The sequence below is a fragment of the Grampus griseus genome (genome assembly GCF_964374135.1).
Source record: "Grampus griseus genome assembly, chromosome: 11".
Taxonomy (NCBI): domain Eukaryota; kingdom Metazoa; phylum Chordata; class Mammalia; order Artiodactyla; family Delphinidae; genus Grampus; species Grampus griseus.
Genome location: NC_139005.1, coordinates 101,117,426 through 101,141,300, shown reverse-complemented (window position 1 = coordinate 101,141,300; position 23,875 = coordinate 101,117,426). Strand labels below are relative to the sequence as shown.

The 23,875-nt window shown below is 59.3% G+C and overlaps 1 protein-coding gene across 1 annotated transcript in view; it reads right to left on the bottom strand.

Annotated features, from left to right (window-relative positions):
• TAFA5 (TAFA chemokine like family member 5) overlaps positions 1 to 23,875 on the bottom strand; it is a gene marked incomplete at both ends in the record, with an annotated part of 161,858 nt that overhangs the window by 21,828 nt on the left and 116,155 nt on the right. Inside the window, one exon of the mRNA XM_082666203.1 lies at positions 18,037 to 18,186. Coding sequence (XP_082522329.1) covers positions 18,037 to 18,186 — 150 coding nt within the window. The remainder of the gene's footprint in view (positions 1 to 18,036; positions 18,187 to 23,875) is intronic.

The window sequence follows — 23,875 nt, the reverse complement described above, 5'->3', positions numbered from 1 at the left end:
CAGATGAGAAAGCAGACTCGGGGAGGCTAAGGGGTTTCTTCAAAGACACACCGTTACTCAGTGAAAGACTCATGATTGGAACCCAGGTAACGAGATCCACGCCCTGGGCTCACTCCCCAGTTGTCAGACATCATTCAGGTCTTGGAGACAGGCAGCTTCCCTCTTCCTGCGAGCCCGGCCGGGGCTGCAGCAGGAGCCGGGCTGAGTCGCAGGTGAGGCTCCCTCCAGCTATTTTGGGAGAGGGGCCACAGTCTTGCCTTCATGTCCAGGGTGCCCGTGGGGCTTGCGGGGCCTGGGCGATCCCCTGACAAACCTGCCTGCTCGTGTGGGGTGCGCTGCAGGGACATTCTGCGGACGGCAGGTCCCCTTGGACACGGCTCTGCCCCGACAGCAGGGCTAGCAGGAGACACCAAAGGCCTCGCACTCCTGGTTCAGTTGGGCTGGATGTTCTGACTTCCCTGCAGGAGTGGAGGCCCTCCCACCCCGCTGAGGATGTCTGTGCTTTGCTGTGGAACACCTCATGTCGGGGAGCAAGGCAGCCTCCCCAGAGACGCACTGGGTGGTTGGGGTCTCCAGTGCGGGAGAAGGCCTCGGTCCTGCGGCGCCGGGTGATGGTGGGGGGAGCCACCTGTCAGGAGTTGTCCCCCTGCTGAGTCTCCTCCCGCTCTGGCCCGTTCCTGGGGAGCCCTTGACGGCCGCTGCCGTCCCCGAGGTCATGGCTCTCCCGGCTTCTGCGCTGCGACAAGGAACCAACCTCGTGATTTAAGAAGTGTGTCTAAGTGGTGTGCGCTGGTCCTCCTGGGCTTACCGCATCCCTGGAATACGAAAATCTCTAGTGCTTCCTGGTAGACACACGTTGGGTGATGTCCCCCCGGCCCCCTAATTTATGGGTAACGAGGGATGACAGTTTGACTCCATGAGGTTTAGGGTTTTCATTCAAACAGGTCAGTCAGGACTGACTGTCCCGGCCTTTGGAGACGGTACGTCCCTGCCGTATTTATTACACAGAATATAGTCACCAGAGGCCCGTAAAGCCTGGTGCGGAGAAGCCGCCGTTAATCATCGTCTCCATCATGTAAAATCGCCCTCATCCAACACCGGAGGCGCCTCCTCGCCGTCAGGGCCATGACAGAATGCCTCGACCCCGCGTTTCCCACATCCTGATGAGCCGGCAAGTTTACAGGGTCGTTACCCAGGGGCTCCGAATCGGCTCCGTCCTGCTGGGAGCTTTGACCTTGGGCCCCGTTCTGCCCAGGCCGCCCCCAGCAGACCCCCCTCCACCCTCGGCCCTCGAGCCTCCTCTGCAGGGTCAGGCAGGGTGGGGGGCTGGCCTGAGCCAGTGCTCTCCTGGGTCTGCGCTGACAGCGGCCACAGGTTTGGCCGCGTGAGTTCAACAGAGCGTGTGGGGGTGCGTTTATCGCGTGCGCACTGGATGGGCCTCCCAGCACCTTCTGAGTGGTCTGTCCACAGAGCCTTGTTCCAGCGAGACCCTCCATTAAAGAGAGCTCCAAACCTCTCCGTGTGCCAAATCGTAACGACCTCTGCAGGGCACGAACACCCTCCATGAAGGAGTGGTAACAGATACCGCATTTATTTATCACGAAAGCCACAATTAAGGGAGGCCATCCTGAGAAGCAGCAAGTTATGGGATTGGGGGCCGCAGGCGCCAGCCCCGCGGCGCGTTCACAGCCCAGAGCCGCCCCCTCGGAGAGGATTTAAACGCACAACCCAAGACCGGGTTATCTGGCTCCTAACGTCCGTCCTTCATCGTTCCGTGATTCACACAGGCTTGGACAGCTGACCAGGGCAGCCTGCCAGACGGAGGAGGGGCCGGAGGTCCCGATTTTCCATTCCCGACGAGCTGAACTGAGGCTAGCTCAGGCAGGAGGTAGCCCCGCGTGGGCGTCTGCGGGATCTGAGCTCTGTGATGTCCTGTTATTCGGCCACTGGTGAGCATGGACTCCCCTTGTGCAAAGTCCAGGAGGGACAGGGCTGGGGAGGTGCCCGAGGGCAGGTGCTTCACCTGCCACAGAGCAGGTGCTCCGGAACGATGCCACAGCCCACAGTGCCCAGTTCTGGACCATTTAAACTGTACTTGTTCAGAAAGAGAGGCCACGGTGCTAAACTGCTCCTGGGAGGGACTCCAAAAGGACCCTTTCTCGTAGGTTCTTCTCCAAGGAACCTGCCACCTGGAGCCTTGGGAATCCCTGCTGGCCTGGGGCAGGTCAGTAATGCTCACTCCTCAGAGGTGACCTGAGGCTCACGGGCAGCTAGTGACCCAGGTCAGGTTGAGGACGGGCTCCCTCCCCTCCTGGGGGTGGCGCCAGTGTGAAGGTCCACCTGGAGGGAGACAGACGCACGCTGTCCTTCCCGACACGACTTGTCCTGATGGAGGAATGCAAGTGACTAGGCTTGAATCAGGGACCCAGAGGTGCCTTTAGCCTGAATGGGTCTCCGTGGGTCCCACTCTCCTTTTTTAAGGGTTTTGGAGATGAAGCCATGCCCAGTTAGATCACTTGGGCTTTTGCTGTCATCTCGATTAATCCATTAAAGTTGAAGACGGGACCTCCTCTGCCCCGTTGGGCTGGGAATCAGGGCAGCAGGGGGTGTTGGGGGCTCTGCCCATCCTGAGAACGAGGCGTGCAGCCCTCTCAGGCCGGGGACATCGGGGACACCTGGAGACTCAGCTCTCGGTGGGAACTGCAGCTCTGGCAGCCAAACGCCGATTACTTTTGTCAGCGGAGTGAGAACACAAGAGAAATTGAATTAAGTGGGCGGCGGGTTACAATGCAGTGCTGGCGTGCGGAGCAGCCTCACTATCCCAGCAAAGCCCGCGAGATAAACAAACACCAACAGGAGAGAGCAGCCCGGGACCCGGGTGCAGGACGAACGTGGGAGACGTCGCTAATGTGTGTGTGGTATCCGTGTCAGAACCAATATGGCGGCAGGCGCATCACCATCACGGTCACGGCTATTTCAGGAAATGCAATTTTATTAGAAGGTTTCCAGCCTCTCCCCTCGCCTTCTGCCTCCTGACTCTCGGGGGCCGCGGTCCCTCTCACTGCAGCATGCGCTCATGTCCTGGGTGGAAGGCACGAGGCAGATGGACGATTACGCCGTTCGACGGCGGCAACCAGGCTGGGAAGGGGCGATTCTGGCTCCCAGGCTGGCCCTCTTAGGCCCCAGGGCACTGGGCCTGGCTGCACGGGGTGCCGGCTCTGGGCCCCCTCCTCCGATCTCCTCGCGGGGCACCGAGCACCTGCCTTCCAGAAGCCCTACTACCTCTTCTGGGCAAAACAGGGACCGTGCCCTGCTGCCCTCTGCCCCCCAATCCTCAGGGTCCCCGTCTGGGTTTCCCCAGACAGACAGGGCCGCCAGTGTGGACGAAAGCCTCTCTGGAAGCGGCCGGCCCAGGGATCTCTGCAGCTTGGAGCCACAGAAGCCTCTCCAGCCGGGCAGGAGGTGGGCACAGGAAAGAGTGGGTGCTCTGGGGGAGGGGAGCAGGAAGCCCAGGCTCCACCTTCGGGGTTCAGTCTCACCCCACCCCGCCATGGCTGGCAGGTGCTCCGCCGGGTCTCTGGACGCACTGGGTCCCCCTTCCATGGGCGTCCTGCTCCGATTCTGGCCGGGCGACAGCATAGATCAGGCCCCCCGATGACGGCTGCCCCCCCGGCGCTGGATCCTCCGTGGCGCCGGGCTCTGGGAGGGTGGGCTGCCCTTGGGAGCACAGGCGTGGCTCCCCTCCCAGCTCACCATCAGACTGGCTTCCTGGCATGAGGGGGAAGAAGCAGCCGCATTCTGGCCTCCCTGCTGACCTCCAGGGGCATGATGCCGGCCTCGGGGCTGCCCTGCATGGAGCCAGGCCTCGGGGCCCGGCCAGGGGGCAGGGGCAGGCATACCCAGGTACCAGCTCCCTCCCACCTGCCACAGGGAACCCCCCATCTCAGGGAACGGCCCCCGAGCGTTGTGTAATGCCAGCTAGCTCCAACAGCAGGCTCTAGGGCAGTGCAACTATTTTGTGTGATACCGTCCCCGACACAGTCCCTGACATGACGTATTTGGCAAAACCCAGACACCGCACAACACAGAGATGGAACCTGATGTGAATGGTGGACTTTGGCTAATAACAGCGTAGCACTGTCGGCCCCTCACTTGCAACAAAGGCACTAACAATGCCATCATTAATGTTAACAATGGGAACATGGGGGGCATGTGGGAACACTCTGTACCTTCTGCTCTGTTTCTCTGTGAACCGAAAACTTCTCTAAAAATAACGCCTATTAATTAAAATCAAACAGACGAAGGAAAAACACCCGATCCGGCCAGACAATGTGGAAGAAGACATGTGGCCCAGTCTTCAGCAGGACAAGAGATCGGCCTATCTCCCCAGAGCACAGAGCTGGGAGAACCGGGGCGCGGGGTCCTCTGCCGGCTGCTGGACCACGCCAGAGAGAAGAGATCCCCCCACCGTCCGTGGGTGCAGCGTGGCCCATCATCGGGCACAAGGACCCACCCCAGGCCGACAGCTCCGGACGGAGGAGCAGGCCGGACCCCTCTTCTGCCTGTCCGTCTGTCCTGCCCTCACGGCAACAGTGCAAGGCCAGCATCCTCACCCTGTGGAGCCCCGCCCTGCGCCCATGTGGGAGGACCCACAAGGCCAGGGCTGGGTGGACGCAGAGCGGGGGCATCGGGGGGAATGTGGGGAGAATCAGCTGTCACTTCCTCCTGCCAACTCCAGCCTGAGATGCTCAGGAAGGTGGAAAAGGAAACAGGAAAACAGAGATTCCATGACCTTGTTAGCGTTCCAGGCCGGCGGAGGTGGGGTGGGGTAAGTATATATAGCAATCCACGGGTGAGCTCAGCCCCAGCTCTCAGCTGATTAGACAGCAGGACATAATTAGCTAACTAGGCATAACATAATCAGGGAAAGGACCCAGCTCTTCCATTCCGCTTCAAAATCACGTTTCAGAACTTTACCTACAATTGTTATGAGCTTGAAAGGTTAGAACTTTTCAATAGCGATGCTGGAAATGAGATCTGAGATCCGTCTGAGACCACGTAAAATATCAATAAGAATTGGATCACAGACCCGCACGTGTGACGTGGACGACAGAGCTCGTGGGAGGACACGAGGGACCAGCCCCCGACCAGCAAAACACATGACGTAAGAGGAGAGACCGGTAAATTAGACCTAGTTAAAATTGGGAATTTCTGTTCATCCAAACACACCAGTAAGCCAGTGACCACACCAGCCTGGAGAAGATGTTAGCAGTACAAGCCCCCAGTGCAGGACTCAGACTCAGAATAAAGAAAGCGCTCCTGGGAATAAACAAACCGCCCAGTCCTTTGACAGATGCTTCACGAGAGATGCTTTCCACCTGCCCAGTAAGCCTGGGGAATCACACTTGCTATTAACCGCTCAACAGAGAGATGCACGTCAACGCCCAAACAAGCTGCCACACTACACCCCACAGGGCGGCTAAACTAAAAAGACCAACGACAACAGGTGCTGATTACAACAGAGCAAATGGCACACCATACACTGCTGCGGGCAGCTCCAATGGCACAGGCACTTTGAGAACCGCTTCGGGCGGACCTACCATAGCTGATGTGCATCTGTGCCACTGCTGGGTATACGTACGCCCACAATTAATGAGTGTGCATGTCTACGAAAAGACACACGCACATGTTCACAGCCACGGCACTCATAATAACTGAAAATTCAAAATAACCCAAACACCCATCTTCTTTAGGACAGACACATAAATTACAGTACAGCCAGGCAGTGGAATTCCACACAGCAATAAAAATAACAAGATGTCGCTTCACACAACAAGGTTGATCTCACAGACACGGTGAGTGAGAGAAGCCAGACACAGAAGTCTATGTACTGTCTGATTCCATTAACGCGAGGTTCCAGAAGACGGGGCACTAGTAACGGGAGGGGGTAGGACTGGGGTGGGGGGTGAGGCATCCAGGCTCCGGCGGGCGAGTAGTGCAAGCCTGCGTGTGTTACATCTCAATTAAAGGATTTTGTAAAAGAATAAACACTTATTTTGGACTTCCACATCCTAGGCAAGGTCATGAAATCGTTTCTGAACTTGCCTACACGGGCATCGTTATGAAGCTGTAACTGTATAGACTTGGATTCCCACGTCCACCAGGGATGCCTGATGCTGGAGGGAAAGCCTTTCGTGCGGAAGGGCTGCATTTGTTTTCTTCTCCCTGGTGCTACTGTTCAGGTGTCAGAGGCACATTCACATTCAAAAGCGATGATTCATCTCTTTAAAACCACACGGGAACATATGTATATGTATAACTGATTCACTTTGTTATAAAGCAGAAACTAACACACCACTGTAAAGCAATTATACCCCAATATAGATGTTAAAAAAAAAACAAAAAACAAAAAAACAACACACCTGCATCTTTGGTTTGCTGCCCCAGGAGGCTGTGCAGCCCAGTCCCCTAGGAAACACGGATCGCTGGGTCCAGGGTCCTGCAGTTTGCCCTTTGCCCTTACGTCCACCCTGGAGGGACCCTTCGTGCTCAGGGTGGAGGTGACGGCCAAGGTCATGTGGGCAGCTGGGCACTGGACCTGCAAGGACTCGGGTACTTAACCCCCGTATGGGGGTCCCGACTCTGACATTCACGGGCGGCACCCCACTCCCGAAGCTGTGGACCCAGGACGTGAACACCATACCTTCCCCAGTTACCGCTAAAACCTGCGCTAGATCAGCTGCTCGGCTACCAGCCGAGGACACCTAAAATGAGGACAGTAAAGCTAAACCAGAAGCAGCTACGGCACAGTGAGGAGGGCCCTCCGGCTGGTGCAGGGAACCGTCCTCACGGGGTCGCACTGACCCGAAGGGCCACGCCCCTCCCAGGGCTCCTCCGACCGCCAGGCCCCGGGCTCCCGCGGCAAACGCGGCTGCGTCTCGCCCATCAGGCAGGCGGGCTCTGCAGATCCTGCCGGGCATCTGAACAATTAAAGGGACACTTTCATTCACCTCTGCAGCTCCCTGCCGCGGGGGCCTCCTTCCTTCCCCCCATCCCCCAGTACAGCCCTGGAGAGCAAGGAAGGGGACGCTGACATCGCCGCCCTGCCGGACGCTGCCGTCCCTCCCCCAGCCTGGGCTCTGAGCGGCAGTCGCGCCGCCTGGCCAGGAGCCGTATGCCTGTCCTGAGCTTCCTCCCTGCTGACCTCACTCCCCTTCACACCACCCAGGGGAGCCCCTGGACCTGCCTCCAGGCCCCTGTTGGGCACCTGCTCCCTGGCCCACAGGTGAGCCACACCTGCCGGGGGACAGCGCTCAGGCCGCGCCCAGGGCCCCCTCGGTCGGCACAGACACCTCTCTGCACTGTGCTCAGGCCGCGCCCAGGGCCGGGCTCAGGGCTTCTCCCTCCAGTTTCTCAACAACCCCACGGTGAGTGCCACCCCCCGGCCTCCTGACTCGTCACTGCCGCTTCCATCACCAGCCTGACCTCTCCCAGCACCCAGTGCCCTGACTTTCCTGTCCAGAGAACAGGGCAGAGATCTTCCAAAAGGCCTTCAGACACCACCCGTGCTCCCAGCAGGTGGGGATCAGCCCCTGCCCCCCACCACGGCCTGAGGAGCTGGTCAAAGGACCCGGCCCCTCCCGCCTCCCCAAGCCATACTGGAAGGCTGCGCAGGCGCTCCCTCCACGCGGGTCCTGAAAGCGACCCGAGCTGCCCCCGCGTCCATGCCCGGAGCCAGCAGGACATGGGGGCAGGCCGGCTCCCTGGATTAAAATGCAATTGTTTTGTCGACAAGTTCCCTGGTTTTGATTTGGTTTTTACCACGCTATTGAACCGAGTTTGAAATTTCAAATCACATGAAAGAGCATGAGCTTCCTCAAAGAAGGGCCTCCTTGGGAGGTGCAGAGCCCCAGGGCCCAGGCTCAGCCCCTAGGGAAGCCACTCCTCGCCAGGAGGCCCAGGAGGGATGCCTTCCCAGCCCCGGGTGGGCGCAGCCGCTCTGGAGTGCAGAGGAAAGCCGCAGGGGCCTCGCCTAACGAGGCCGGCAATTTCGGCGGGAAGGAGAGGCTAGTAAAGGATGCCAGGCCCCACCCTCCTCCCAGAGGGGTCCCTACCACACCCCACTTCCTGGGCCTGCCCTGAAACTAACGGTGTCAGGGTCTCTCTGCTCTACAGAAGCTGGACTCCCTGAAAAGGGGCTGGACTCGCTGGGAGCGACGGGACCCGTGGTGTCCAGCTCCTGTGACCTCCACCCTCGGGAGTGGACGTGACCAGCGTGGCAGGCGGGCTGCACCCACTCTCTCCCTCCACAAGGTCGACCCCCAGGCAGGGCCCCCCGGTGCTAGACCACGGCGGCTGAGGTATCTCCCTCTGTGGGCCCAGAGCCGGGCGATGGACTAGGGCCAAGGATGGCCCCGCCACCAGGCTGAGCACTGGTGTTTGCTGCCCGCTGACGCCCACCTGCTCCGGGAAGCCGTGGCCCAGTGATGAGCACTGGTGTCACCTCTTGCAGGAAGTCTTCCCAGGTAGCCGTGGCCTGAGTCCACAGTTTCCTCTCCTGGGGTCTCGTGCTTCCTCCACTCCCCCACACATCTCAGGACACAGTCAGGACCTTCTGTCCCGTCTTCCCCGGGGTCCTCGCTGAGGCCAACAGCCTGGGCTGCTCTCATTCTGCACCCAGGTCTGGGCCTCTCAGCGCTGCCGGGTGTTTCCCAGAGGGCACTGTGGCTTCCTGGGGGGCACTGAAACCCAGGGGCCTCCAGGCTGCAGCTGACCACTTGGGGCAAGCTCCACGCCCCTTGTGGCCCAGTCTCCAGTCTTTAAAGGGGGGCAGATAAGAGTGCTTCCCTCAATGGGCGTCTGTGGAAATAAAAGCAGTGATGCATTTAAAGCCTTCAGCAAGGCCCTGGTGACCATGTAAACCTGCACACGCTGGCCTTTAGGGACTGTTCGCAAAGCTCTGATGCGCCCACGTCAACTGCAGCTTTGCTTGGGGGGGTCCTGAAAAAGTCCAAACTTAAACTCCGCCCAGGGTCGGGGGCTCCGGAGCTGAGGGCCCCCTCTGCCCTCCTTCCTGAAGGAGACAGAGGATCAACAGTCTCAGGGAGGGGGACCTGCCTGCATCGGCCTGGACAGGGCCTGGGGACTCGCAGGGGACCCTGGGCAGAGCCCTGTGTAACAGAGCCTCACGCACGCCCCCGCGATTCCTTCAGATTTTCTCTGCAGAAGATCACATCATCTGTGAATAGATAGCTTTACTTCTTCCTTTCCCATCAGGATGACTTCTGTTTACGTCTCTCCCAGCTGCCCTGGCCATGCTGCCAGGACAGTGCTGAACAGAGTGGCCAGAGGAGACATCCTCGTCTTGTTCCTGATCTTAGGGCAAAAGCGTCCAGTCTTCCCACTGAGTACGATGCTGCCCGGTGGCTTTTCATAGATGCCCTTTGTCACGTTGAAACGTTCCCTTTTGTTTCTAGTCTGCTGAGTGTTTTTATCTTGGAAGGATGTTGGATTTTGTTAAATGCTTCTTCTGCAACTATTGGCACGATCACGTGACTTTTGACCTTTATTCTATTAATACCATATGTCACAGCTACTGATTTTCTTATGCTGATCCAGTCTTGCACCCTTGAGATAAATCCTCCTTGGTCGTGACGTACAATCCTTTCCACACTCTCCTGGACTCAGTGTGTTAGTGTTTTGTGGAGGAGTTCTGCATCTATATCTATAAAGTCTGTAGTTTCCTTGTAATGCCTCTTCCTGATACTTTTGGTATTGGGGTAAACTCAGCCTCGTGAAGTGAGTCAAGAAGTGTTTTGTTTGGAAGAGTTTGAGAAGAATTGACATTAATTCTTCTCTAAATTTGGTAGAATTCACCAGTGGAACCATCTGGTCCCGGGCTTTTCTTGCTAGGACGTTATTAGATTATTAACTCACTGTCTTGACTTGTCATGGGTCTACTCAGACTTTCTATTTCTTCTTAAGTCAGTTTGTGTGTTTCTAGGAAGGTGTCCTTTTCGTCCAAGTTACCTGATGTGTTGGCACACAGCGGTTTATAGTATTCCTTTCCACCCTTTGTGTTTCTGTGAAGGATAGGAAAAATAAAGAGGGTGGTCCTCCCTTTAGTTTCTGATTTAGTAATTTGAGCCTTTTCTCTCTCTCTTTCTCTGATCAGTCTAGTTAAAAATAAAGTTTCGATATTTTTGTTTATCTTTCAAATAATTCACTTTTGGTTTAGTTGATGTCCACTGTTTTTTCTAGTCGCTGTTTTATTTATTTCCATTCTAAGTTTTGTTATTTTCTTCCTTCTACTCGATTTGGGTTTAGCTTGTTCTTTTTTGAGAGGCTTAAGGTGGATATCTTTCTTTTTAATATAATTTATGTACGGGTAAGGTTAAATAACTTACTTTTTACTAACGGCTGTATCTAGCAGTTAGCTCACACAATTTCTGAAAATTTAACACGACTCTTGCAAGTCACTGCAAGCCTGCTCGGCCCACCACGGGGGGCAGGTCTAGCAGACTCCAGACAGCAGGTGACACAGATAAAGGGTGGTGCAGGAGGCCGGGCAGGGCTGGACCCTCACTCACACCTCTGCTGCTCCTCTACCCACAGCTCGCAGAGCTTAGCCGAACTGCTGGAGGCCACTCAGCTGCATAAAGGGCATACACAGGTTTCTAAGTATGCATACTCACTTTTCCAAGTGTTAAAACACCTAAAAGCTTTTGCCCCCAAAGACGGAGGCCTGCTGTCCACTCTGAATCCTGTCCTCTTTCCTCTCAAAGCACGGAGTCTGGGGTCTGGACGTGGATGTGGGGTGACCACTCATTCAAGTCTGCTGCTAAAGGACACTCTGGGAGTTCTAGGGCACAACCAGGGCCGTGGAGCAACGCAGGTGGGCGTGGCCACCTCCGTGGGACACAGGGCTCAGCTCCTCCAGGAAGCCTTCCGGGGTTTTTGCTACCGCATCTGCCCGGTTCAGCCCCCATCAGGTTTGTGCTGCCCGTGACGGCCCCCTCCTCTCATCTCATGCTTCTGCCTCTGCACCCACCCTAGCGCTGCTGCAATGGCCCTGGGGAGAAGCAGGGTGATCCAGGCGAGGCTGCAGAGCCGGGTGCTGAAACACCAAGGCCCCCACCTGATGGAGAACTAAGGGCCACCCAGGCATGGGCCTCTGGGTTCCGTCCAGTCCTCACAGTGGGGAGCTGCCCGTCCCCTGAGGCAGTCCTGGGCCCCTAACCCCTAACACCCTTCTGGGAATTTCCAGCCACTCCCAGCTTCTCCGTTCCTCTCCGTTGCCTCGTTCTCTCCACCAGCATCTAAAGGCCTCACGTTTCCTTCCCTTTCGCTTCTGAGCCTCAAAGCCAGGTCCCAGCCTCCCTGCCCCTTCACAGGACCTTGGGGTGGGGTGGGGGGCTGCAGACCGTGCTGCTGAGGCCACGGCCCACGATGCTCCTTATGCCGCAAGGCCAGTGTGACACAGAGGGGCCGTCCAGGCTCTGCTGGATCGAACACAAAGCAGACTTCGACTCAAACGCTCTCTGAAATTTTGTTTCCCAGTTATGTGATTTTTACCGTATCCTGCAAAACAGACGCCGGGCGCTGCCATCAGAGCTTAAGGAACGGTGGTCTACACTCGCCACCCCTGTCAGACCTTCCCCAACCTGAGCTCCAACCCAACCAGCTGTAGAACAGCCCGCGTCCTGACCCCTGGTCCTCGCTGCTCAGGGGTGACTGGAGTGCCGGCCCCGCCCCCGTCACGTCTCCCCCGCCCCCTGCCTCGTGCAAGGCCCCCCACCCCGCCTTCCCAGTTCACCCCCCTCATCAGCTCTGTGCATGTGTGTGGGCTTTGCCTCAATTCACACACCTTACGATTCACGACTTAGAAGTGCATCGTTCAGTGGTTTCAGTGCGTCCAGAGCCGTGCCTCCATCGCGTCAGTTTTAGGGCCTCTTCATCCCCCCAAAAGAAAGCCCGTTCCCCTACCTATCCCCCCCAGCCCCTGGGAGCCACTAATCTGCTCTCTGTCTCTCCGGATCTGCCTGTCCCACGTAAACAGAATCACACACCACGTGCCCTCCGGGTCTGGCTTCCTCCCTGAGCGTCCTGCTTTCCAGGTTCATCCAGTTGAACGTGTGTCAATCCTCGTTCTTTTGTACAGCTCGGTAACGTTCCATTGTATGGACACACCACGCTCCGTTTACCCATCTGTCCACTGATGGACGTCTGGGCTGTTTCCACCTTCTGTCTGTCAGGGCAGATGCTGCTGTGAATGTGTGTGGACAAGTTTCTGAGTTGCCAGCTACAAGTTGGCACTCGTCGTCTACCTCTACGAGGATTAAACCCTGAGCAGCTGCAGCTGCTGACCTTCAACCCCGCCCTGAAAGGAGTTCAGGGTGGAGATCAGGAAACAGGCTCTCTGTGCTCCGGGAAAGACTGGCAGCACAGGCCTTCAGATAGTTAGATCTTTTCAGGAGATTTTATGAGCCCAATTCTTGCATCTCCTCTTATGGAGGGAAGCACTAAAATCCTTCGTGGTGACGTCTGCTCCTTGTGACTTGCAGAAACCTTCTGCAGAAAATATGTGTTTGACTGCATGGACTCCCCCTTCACCAAAATCTCATCTATGCTGACCTTCCCCCCGCCTCTTTGGAGCGGTCCCTCAGAGCTCTCTGAGATGCTGTCTCCTGGGCTGGAGTCCTCACTGTGTCCCAGATAAAGCTTAACTCCCAACCCTCACGTTGTGCCGTTTTTTTTTCAGTCGACAGAGTGGATGTGTGTTTTCATTCCTCCTGGGGAATACCTAGGATTCCATTCGGAGTGGAACTGTTAGATCATAGGACAGCTCTTGTTTAATCAAGATCATTTTTCCCAAACAGCTGCTCCCTTTTACATTCCCACCAGCAGTGTAGGAGGGTTCCGATTCTTCCACACCCTCGGGAACAGTTGTTGTCATCTGACGTTTGGAGTCTAAGCCGTGCTTTCCAGAATCTTATTGTGTGCTTAATTTGCATTTTCCTGCTGACTCATGAGAGCTGGCATCTGGTTATTCACGTCTATCTTCTTTGAAGAAATGTCTACTCAGATCCTCCGACAATTTTAAAATTGTGTTAATTGTCTTCTCATTTTTGAGTTGGAGGAGTCCTTTATATATTCTAGATAAAGGTCCCTTATCAGATCCACAATTTGCAAATATGTTCTCCCATTCTGTGGGCTGTCTTTTCACTTTCTTTTTTTTTTTTTTTTTCTTTTCACTTTCTTGATGGTGTCTTCTGAGGCACCAGAGTTTTTCATTTTGGTGAAGTCCCATTTCTCCATTTTTCTCTTGTTGCTTGTGCGTTTGGTGTCATATGTAAGAATCTTTTGCCAAATCCAAGGTCATAAAGAGTTACCCCTGTCTTCTGCTACAAGTTTCATCATTTTAGCCCTCAACAGTTAGGTCTTTGATCCACGTTGAGGTTGCTGGCATATATATGGCGTGAGGCAGGAATCCAACCTCGTTCTTTTGCACATGGAAATCCAGATGTCCCAGTGCCACTTGTTGACAAGACTACTGCCTCCCCATTGGTCTTGGCACCCTTGATGAAGACCAGCTGATGCGATGCAGGGTTTATTTCTGCACCCTCAACTCCTTGCATCTACTAATGAGGTGCCTCTTCTGGGTCTTCACTTCGTCCCTGGCGGGGACCCAGACTCATCCCAGACCACAGCAGCCATCTGCACACAGACCCCTCTCAAACAGCCATCGCTGCTCCCGCTTCCTCAGCAGAACCCCTCAAAGGCCATGTCTGGAACAGGCATGTCTCACACGTGGTTGGGAAGAATGTAAATGGGGGACGGGTGGTTCCCTAGGTTGGCACATCAGTTCAGAGAGAGCCTCTGAGCATCACACCTCCTCTCACTCTAAGAGGAGTGTGGTGACGCTCAGCTGTTACCCAGTCTGTGCGCACAGCTGGTGAGCACCCAGGAGGCCTGGGGCCACGGCTCTCCACCCAACACCCTGGGCCCTGTCTGCATCCCAGGCTCCCCGGAAAGGAAAGGTGTATTACGAGATCTGACCCTGACGTTCAGGGATGTGACCTGGATGCATTAGTTCCCTGCTCAGGAATACAAAGGCATGTTGGCGAGAAGACAGGCCAGCTCCCCGCAGGTGCCAGGGGTCAACAGCATCAGCCAGGAGGTCCTGGCAGGGACTCTGGAGAGCCTGGAAGGCCATACACAGGAGGACCCTCTCCAGACTGGACTGTACCAGCCTAGGCTGCGACCTCCTCCTCAGGGCCGCAGCGGCCCTCACAACAGGCCTGTGCGGAACTCCGCCTGCCCGCCACACCCCGTGGCTCCCAGGAACCCTGCCGGGCCCGGCCTAAGACCCCTGCCCCCACCCCCGCACCACGGCTGGGGCAGCGCTACTCCAGAAACAACCCTCTCTTCTCCCGCCCGACTGCCCGTGCCCAGCCCCTGGGCACCACGCCACTTTCTTTACTTTGTTCTCTTCCAAGAGAGTTTCACGAGGATTCCGCTGATGGGAAGAAGAGCCTCCGTTTATAAAGAAAGAGGCCACTTCAGGGAGAGTGGAGCTGCCTGTGGGTGACCTGCTGTGGACTGGGCGGGGCGGGGCCTGGGGACTGGGCCTCGGTCCTCTCAGCGGTGCTGCAGGGGCGTCGGGGCCACGCACATTTCCACCGGTGGAGAGGGGCCCTCGGAGCCTTCCAGAGCTGCAGTGCCGGCAGAGGAGGCTTTTAACCGAGGTGTCCACGACCAGCGGCAGCCCCGAGGGTAGGTGCCGTTCTGTGTTTGTGTGTAAGGACGTGGAGCCTCGCAGGGATAGTGGGGCTTGTTTGAGAAACTCTTTCGCTGATGGTTCCATGAGTTGGAAAGACCCTAGGCAGGTTAGGGTTAGGGTCCAGGCTGCGGGGGGGAGGGGGTTGCAGTTTACCCAGAAACACGGCCGGGAACTCCCCTCTCACCACCAGCCCCCTCCTTTTACAAAGAGATACTTTCTTGGTGAGCTCCTATTCATCCTTTGGTACCCTGCTCAAATGCTCCCTTGAAGATGCAACTTTGTTAAGGTCCTGGACAGGAAGTGATGGCTGTACTCTGGGGTCCCCCAGCCCCTGCCCCACAGTCTGGACCCTAGCCCCCCAGCACTGCATGTTCTAGGTACTAGGTACCCTAAGAGTCAATCTCCCCTTCCAGCTCTCCTCCACCCAGGAGCAAACACCTTATTTGATCAAACGAATGAGTGAGGGGGCAAATGAATGAACGATAAGTTAATAAACAAATGAATAAACACGTGAACAGATGCAGCTGGGCTCTAGTACTTCAAGCCCACGTATTTACCAAATATGACAGGGTCAGCACAAACCGTCCCAATTTAAGGCCCGTTCCTCCGGAATTCCAAGCAAGCCATGCAACCTGAGTTTCCTCTTTAGCAGCACAGTTCACACTTGAGGAAACATTATGTGCACAGAGCAAGAACACAGAAAGGCAAAAATTAAATTAGATGGCAGCCTGGAAATGCCCGCTGTGCAAAAAATGCCAGCTAACTGATTTGTACGGCCTCCCCGGAAAACGGCCGGGTTTTAATTTGGGTCTCTGGGACCCAGCTCCTGACGCGCGGGGAGGCTCACAGGAGAGGGGTGAGAACGCGGTTTCGGATGAGCAGACCCAGATTCAATTAGTAATCAGTTCTGACCTGCCGCTCCCGAAGGCTCCCAGAGCTAATGACCAGAGGGGAGGGGAGCGGGCCCGCACCTCCCCCTCCCTCCCTCCTGGCCGGGAAGAATCCGTCAATGTCAGCCCAGAAGGCGCTCTGGCCGCTTCTAGTTACAGGAGCTGCAGATGGGGATGCGGTGGCTTAGCCCAGCTCACTGGGGGTCAAGGCGGTCCACCGGCGACCCACTGGGCAGACAGAGTCTAGGGTCAGTGGAGCGGCCTCGGAGCAGCTAGGCCTTTCCTCTCTGTAAAGACTGTCTGTTTCTGAGGATGGTCCCCAGAGGCAAGGACGTTAGCACTGCGCATGGACATCTGGCTGTCCAATCACACCCCGTCCGTGGGATGCCGATGGCTAGACGCTCTTAACAAGGACAGACAACAGCTTCTTAGAAACAAAACTGACGCCAGCACGGGTGCTTCCTTGCCCCAGATCCTCAAAAGGCACCAGCTGTCTCAGCATCCTTCCACTAGCCTCCAGCCCCCCCCACGGCACAGTCCTTTCCCACCATCTCCCAGGTGCCCCCGACATTCCCAGAGAGCCCTTCCGGGCTGGCAGCACAAGGCAGGTAGCACGTGGCCGAGGGGCCTGAGGGAAGCAAGGCAGGTCCCGGGGGCGGCCGGGTGGTCCTGGAGCCCCGTGCACCTCCAGGGTGCTTCTGGGCACCCCAAGCTCCGTGGGTGAGGCTCCCGCAGCCAGCTCAGCCCCAAAGGTGCACAGGACGTCGGGGCCTGGAGTGGTGAGGGCCGGGCCTGCTCCCTCGGGCCAAGAGCCCAGGCCTGTCCCTGACTCCTTCCCTGTCCTGCTGGAGGCCATGTGGGGCTAGAGCTCCAGGCCCCGGGCCCCGAGCAGACTCACTGCCCTGGCCAGGTCCCCGGACAGTCCTGGACAGGCTCACTGGTGACACTGACCCGGGCCCCTGAATCAGCCCCATCCCCGAAGGGCCCTTCCTCGGGGGCCTTTCTCCCTTTGGGGGCTGCACTGGGACCCACCCGGCTTGTCAGAAAGCCTCCGCCTCAGGGATGATGTGTCCTCGCTCCTGATGCAGCCCTACCAGCACTGCTGGTGAGCCTCCCAGAGTGGCCGGGAGCTCACGATGCCCCAGCCCTGTGCTCAGCACGCCCGTCACCTCTCCCGTGACCTTCACCAGCACCGCCTGCAGCAGTCAAGGTGGTTCCCCCCACGTCCTAGGTCAGAGCAGGGAAGCTGGTGGGACTCCCTGGCGGAGGCAGCAGATTGAACCAGGGAGCTGGGCCCCCAGAGCCCGTGCAGAGGCTGTAGGGGAGGGGAGGGACCGACCAGAAGAGCTAGGGTCCAAGTCCAGCTCTGGGCGACCCTGTGCATCCCTGCCGCCCCCACGGGATGGACCGGCTGATACCTTGGACCCTCCACCTTGACCACGGTGACCGCGACTCCTCCAGCCACCCCACACCCCTGCATGGGGCCATCCACCCCAAGGAGCCTGGACCAACACAGGCAGCTGCCAGCCAGGCCCACGGGAGCCCCCAGGCCGCCCAGAAAAGGGGTGTCCCCCCTGCTCTAGTACTGGGACTGGGCAGGGTTCCGGCCTGGCTCCAACGCTGCCTCCCCCACTAGCCCGCTGGCCCCGCCCCAGACCCCTGCTGGGCCCCGCTGCGTCCAGCCTTGGGATGCCCAGGTCCCCTGCAGAGCACCCACGGCGTCTCCTGCACCAGGGGACGCGCCCACGTCGGTGCCCTAACGGAAGCCGCAGGGACTCCTCCCCGCTTTGTAAAGGCGGCTTGTGGGTCTGTTTCTGAGGACGGTCCCCAAAGGTACCACCTCCCACAAGGTGCCTGAGCGTCAACTCAGCAAGACTGTTAACAGGACGTGTCTCGTCCCCGAGCCGGCTCAGCCTCAGTGGTGCCACCAGCCTACCCAACGGGCGCATCGCGTCGGCTGTCCTGGGAGCCTGTGGCGGCCCCGCTGCACGTCACGAAGCCTGGGGCACCTGCCACCTGCCAGACCCGCAGGCACCTCAGACAGAGACCACACGGGCATCAGGGCCATCTCGCTGGTGTCACCGCCTCCACCCCTCTGCCCGCAGCAAGCCTGACTGGCCAAGAAATGCCTCTGGCCCCCTGGGCACCCGGCTCCCCGCCAGCCTGCACTCCACGCCCACGGCCAGCAGGCAGCCCTCAGGTGCACGACCGGCACCGCCGGGGGTGGCGGCCCCGTGCAGCCCGAGGCCTCGCCCAGCGAGCAGGGCGCCTCGGTGGAATGTCCTGGGGGCTGGGGGCATCTCGTGGACCCTGGGCACGCAGCCTCTTGTGGCCCCCGACGGCCGCCCGGGCCGGGGCTCTTACCGTCCACGCAGGCGGGCCTGGCTCTGGTGGTGCCCGCGATCTGCCCCTTCCTGCACGCGCAGCGAGCCGTCTGCCGGGCTATCGTCCTCCGCGGCTGGCTGCTGTCGCGGTCCAGCGTCACAATCTCACAGGTGCCGGCGGCCAGCTGACCTGCAAGAGAGGCACAGATGGGGCTGAGAGGACGCGCCTGGAGACCAGCCGTCCCAGCACCACACGAGTGCCCACCTGGCGCCCGCCTGCAGAGGGACCCAGAGGGACATCTGACCCCCCAGATGATGCTGTCAGACCCACCCTGTAAAAGCCAAGGCACCGGGTCAGGCCAGCGCCCTCCGCGCTTCTGCAGCATGGCTTTGGCAGGCTTGCCTGGGCGACAGGACGTTCAACGTGCCCCATCTCAGCCACTCCTGGAAGTGAAGGGCTGAGTCACAGGGGAAGGGCCCCCGGTCACGAGTCAGGACCTGGGCTGCACAGGGCTCCGTGATGGGAGGCCAGGCTGGCCTGGAGCGGCCTCGGTCTGTGTCTGGACCGGCCCAACCTGCCGAGAAGGGACCCGTCTCGTTTGCAGGTGATGACTCCATGGGTTTCACTGGCTTCCTCACCCCCCACGTGACTCCTAAATCCAGGGAGGGCACCACAGCTCTGAGGAGCTGAGGGGCCAGCATCCCAGCAGAGGGACATGCCTGCCTGTAAACCAGGATGCCCTGAAGAGGCACACCGACCAGACAGGCAGCGCCGGCTCTGGACGGCGGGTACCAACGCGGGAAGCCTGGCCGCTGGCCCCAGGGAAGCTGCAGGTCCTCCCCGGGCCTGGCTCTTGCCCCACCGGTCATCCCCGAGCTGTGAGCCTAGATCTCTTGGTGACACCAGGTGGCCCCTCGGTGTGGCCACACGGCCACAGCCTCCACCGGGGCGTCTACTCGCTGCCTCACTTTCCTTCCCTCAGCAAACAATAAGCACCACTGTATGCCGCCCTCTGCGTTGGGCCCTGGGACCACAGTGCGAGAAAGCGGACGGTACTCTGCCCCTGAAGGTCCCTCCCAGCCCAAGGATACGGCCCCGTACAGATCCCAGCCCACCGCTATGCAGGGGGTCGGCAGGGAGAGAGGATGCGGGTGCCTGCCGCAGTTCCAAACAAGGGAACGACGAGGAGGTGACACCCAGGAGACGGGCCCCACGTGCAGGGGAGGAGGGTGGCAGTGTCCACCCCACAGAGGAAAAGCTGGCAGCTCCCTGGGGCTCCCAGGCAGCCGTTTCTTCAGCCCTGGGTGTCCTTCCTCATACACTGCTGTCACCCCTGGCCCCCTCCTCCAGGCAGCCCCCGGGTCCTCCAGGCGGCTCACTGCACAGGACTGCCCTGCCTTTTTGTCACTGATGTCACCTCTGGGTGCCCAGCCCGGCCTGGGGCCAGGCTGGCAGGATACAGTTCATGGAGTAGCCACCGGCTCCATCAGCCCAGAGCTGCCCAGGCCACCCTGACCCGGGGGAAGCCACGTCTGGGTGTGACCGACCCAAGAGGCAACGGGGTGTCTGCAGTGGGTGCCAGACATGCCCGGCCCAGGGCCTGAAGGGAGCTGTGCACGGGGACCCCAAGCCAGCCGCCCAGAGCCCGTCACGGACGGCTCACGGGAGACCCACACAGGTGTGGGAGGAAGGATGTGGGCCCCGGGCCCCTCCTCCCCGACCTGCTGGGACCCCCCTCCCCTTGCTGAGCAGAGCCTGTTCCATGGCCAACACCCCAGTGCCGCCTCCCTGAAGGCTTTGGCTGTGATTGAACGTGCACTAACTAATTACACGCAAAATTATACACTGCGCTAAGAACCAGCAAAAATAGACGCGTAAATAACGAAGTAGATAAACAAATGCAGCAGAGGGAAGAGCGTCGTGGAGAGCGAGCTGTGCGTTTCTGGTAACAACAGTGGTTAGAGCCTTAAAGACAGACGTGATTACGGGCAACCGTGCATCTGAGGGGGTCCAGGAGCTCATGGCAAAGATGCTGAGACTCGTGGGCTGGTCCGACTCTGCGACGTGCGGTCGGGCAGCTGCATGGGTTCTGCCCCGGCTGTTATTTTAAGCTCTGCGTGTTGCCGTGGGGCTGCTCCGGCGCTCTCGGTCTCGCTGCCGCCCACCCTGACCCCAGACACCTTTGGCTGACGTCAGTGGCCGGCAGAGGTCCGTCTCCTCGGAACCTGAGCCCTGGTCAGTAACTAACAAAGCAACTGACCGACCAGCCATGGGAACCCCCTGACCCAGGCACATCGCGCCTCCGGAGCCTGGACCCTCGTTTGTAAGGGGGTGGCCAGGCAAGGTCCCCGCCGGGGGTCTGAGGGCTTCTACGTCCAGTGCACCCCTCCCACGGCAGCCGGCAGCCTCACGTCGTCATCCCCCCAGGTGCCACGATTCTGGACCACACCCCGTGGACCAGTGGCGCTGGGGTAGGGAAGGACAAGGCGGCCAAGGGCCCCCCAGTTCCTCTGCATGTGCACCCACGTGGAGATGAGGCGGACAGCAGGTGCCTGGACTGTAGCCAGTGCCCAGGGGCTGCCGTATAGAGGCGTCACAGACTGGGGGCCTAACCCCCAGCATATTCACCCGTAACCTGGCGGCTGCAAGTCTGAAATGGAGGCTGCGGCAGGGCCGGCTCTCTCAGGGTGGCCGTGGAGGGGGGACCTTCCTGCCTCCCGTGGGTCCTGGTGGCCGTTCCTCGCCTCGTAGCCTCATCAGTCCCGTCGTCACAGACCCCCTGGTGTCTCCTCTTCTCACAAGGTCGCTGGTCACGTTGACTAGGGTTCACTTAGTGGCTTCATCTTAACTGCAGCTGCAAAGCCCCTATTTCCAAGTAAGGCCATCGGCCCAGGTAACAGGGTTGGGCCCTGAATGTATCTTTCGGGGACACCATCAATCTATGAAAGGAAGAAAACCAACCTCTGCCTGAGAGTGTGGAAGAGCCGAAAGGGGACGAGCCAGCACCGGGGCGCACGGGCCGAGGCCACGCACGGCTCCGCGTGCCTTCGGGACACCACGGGTCCCGGTTCATGAATTTATTACCAGCTCACAGCCTAGGCGCCCAGCCCGGCCCCTCTCCATCCCTCCACACCGTGTTTCCTTGGCTGCCCTGGCCTCCCCTTCTGGGGTTTCCAGCCCTCAATTCCGTGCTGGGGGTTGGCTGTCTGCAGACTCGGGTCTCCTCCCGGGCTTTCATCCCAGGACCTTCACGTGGTCCTCGCCCTGTGCCGTGACCATCCTCCCCGGGCTGGGCTGGGTCTCGGATGTTGTCCCCGACCCCTGGAGGAGCTCACGGATAAACGCTCCCATCCCCGGCTGCCTCGCCCCCAGGCTCCACCGCGCTGTCCTTAGCTCAGGCGCCCCGCACCTCTGACAAGGTTGGCAAACGGCAGTACGTGAACGGCTCCCATGGGCTGGTCCAGGGCTCCTGGAAGCAAGCAGCCAGGTGAAGGGCAAGGGCACAGGGACAGGGTGGCAGCGCATCACAGGGGTTCAGAATACAGGCTCAAGAGGTGCTCGGCGAGCTCGGAAGAGGCGGCGTCCTGAGACACCAGGTGGCTCTCCCCGCGGGTCACACAGCTGAACACGGAGTTCAGGCACGAGAGGGGTGGTCCACCCGCACCGTGAGGTCGCCTGGTGTCGAGGAGAAGACTGCCCGGCCCCGCCCACGCTGTCGGTTCTGCTCTGGGGGTCGACAGTGAACTTGGGCTGCGCAGTTAACACACAGTACTTAGAACTTGACCACGTGCTCGGAACTCACCGGACTCGCCATGGACTCAGCGGATCTCTCCTCCAAGGCGCTGGTCCGTCCCTGTCTGCCCACACCTTACCTGGAGCTCCCAGGCCCTCCCACCCAGCTGCCCAGGAACCCACAGCACCTCATTCAACCTGCATCCAAGTGTGGGGCACAGGGCAGGGGGGAGGACAGGCAGCCAGCTGGCCCTGGGCCCCCAGGGGACCACACTGGCCGCCTTAACTGGGGCTGACGTCCTGGACACCCCCTGTGGCACTCAAGCCAGCTCCAGGCAGGCGCCCACCCAGCACCTGGAAACCTCTCTGCTCCACTCAGATTTCTGGTTTGTTGTGAAAAGGTCACCCCCTCGCACTTCAGCCCCGGTGTCCTCTGACCAGGCCAGTGGCTTCGTGACGACGGGTATCTCAGCCACAGGGCTGAAGGCCGGCCGGGACCCCCTGGGAGCCTACTGCCCCCAGGAATGACCCTCCCCAGGTCCCGCCGTGCCCGCCTTTCATCCCCCGCTCCGGAAGCTCGAGGAACCAGGGACCCCAGGGTCTGGGACAGCACCGCGGTTACAGCCGGGAGCACACGTGGGACACGGGCCTCCGAGAGGGGTGGGGAGGCCTGCAACGGGCCAGGCCAGTCCCCACACGCCTCCCGGTGGGCCCTCCTCCTCTGGGAGAGGGCAGCCAGGAAGATTCTAGAGTCTGGGCTCCCCCTTCCCTCCTTCCCTTGTCTCACCTCTGCTCTCTCTCTGTGTCACACACACAGACACGCACACCAACACACAAGACGTGGTTGGCGTTTTCTTCGGGGGGGCGGGTGGGATTATAATTCTTATTGTCTTCCCCCAGGTATTTTTGTTACAAAGAACTTGTATTACTTTTAAAACGAGAAAGAAAAAAAAATGCTTCAAAAATAAAACAAACAAGAAATCACAATTCCTTCCCCAACAGCTGCTCCCGCCATGCACGCGGCCCACACCTGACCACGTCCTCCTCTGCAGGGGGACACAGGCCGGGCCTCCCTGCAGCTGCCCCCCCAGCCCAGCCTGGCGCCTGGACCCACAGGCCCTGCCGGGGCCCAGGGAGGAGAGTGTCCACGAGTGCACACGTGTGTGCCTGAGGGGTGATGGGCGGCTGCCGTGAAGACGGAAAGAAACAAAACTCCAGGGAGTCTTCTTAGGAGAAAGGCAGCAACATAAGCATTTAACAAAAGCCAGATGCCGTAGAGAGACGTGTAAAAAAAGAAAGAGATGCTCACTTTCCCCCAGAGACAGGCCTGCAGCTTCTCACTAGACGGCGGAGGTCTATGGTCTGATTCTGTCCCCTGACACTCGTGGCAACGTCATTGCATGTAAACAGCTGGCCACGCTCCCCCTGGACGCTGTCACCTCTGCCTGCAGCTGGGGGTCCCACGGGAGAGCAGGAAACACCCCCCCAGGAGAGGTCAGGTCCATCACCTCTCACCCCCATCCTGGCCACCCATTAGGAGGCAGCCTTGCCCAGCCGGGGGTTCAGATGTACCGTGACCTACAGGGCTGGGATCTGCAGGGCCCCGTCCCTGCTGCTGGGACGGGGGAGGGCGCGTGCCACGCCTGCCTAGCTGGTGGTGTCTGAGCCCGCGGAGGGGAGCCTGGCTTGGGAGCGGACCCCGGCTTGGGAGCGGACCCCCAAGGGGCTCACTGCCTCGCTGCCTCAGTGATCCAGGCCGCTGAATGTGCCCCAGGACCAGGGGCCGGGGGCTCCTACCACCCACGCAGCCCCAGAGGCTAGGAGTGCAGAGCTACCCCCAGCGACAGCACTGGTCCCTGAGGGGTCGGACCAGACTCGGTGGGGGGGCCACACCACGCCCTCAACGCTTCCCCATCAAGGCAAGTACCACCACCGTCCCTGTTTCTACAGATTTTCCACAAGCGGCCCACAGAGGTTCCTCCCATGCCCGAGAGATCCCGACTGGGGGCCTGGGGCTCGGGGAAGGGGCCCTGTGGAAAGTTCCGGTGGAACACGCACCCTCCTGGTCCCCGGGCCGCCGCAGGCTGGGAGCGGAGGGCAGCTGCATCCCGAGGGCTCACGGGCACAGTCCCCGCTGCGACGCTTT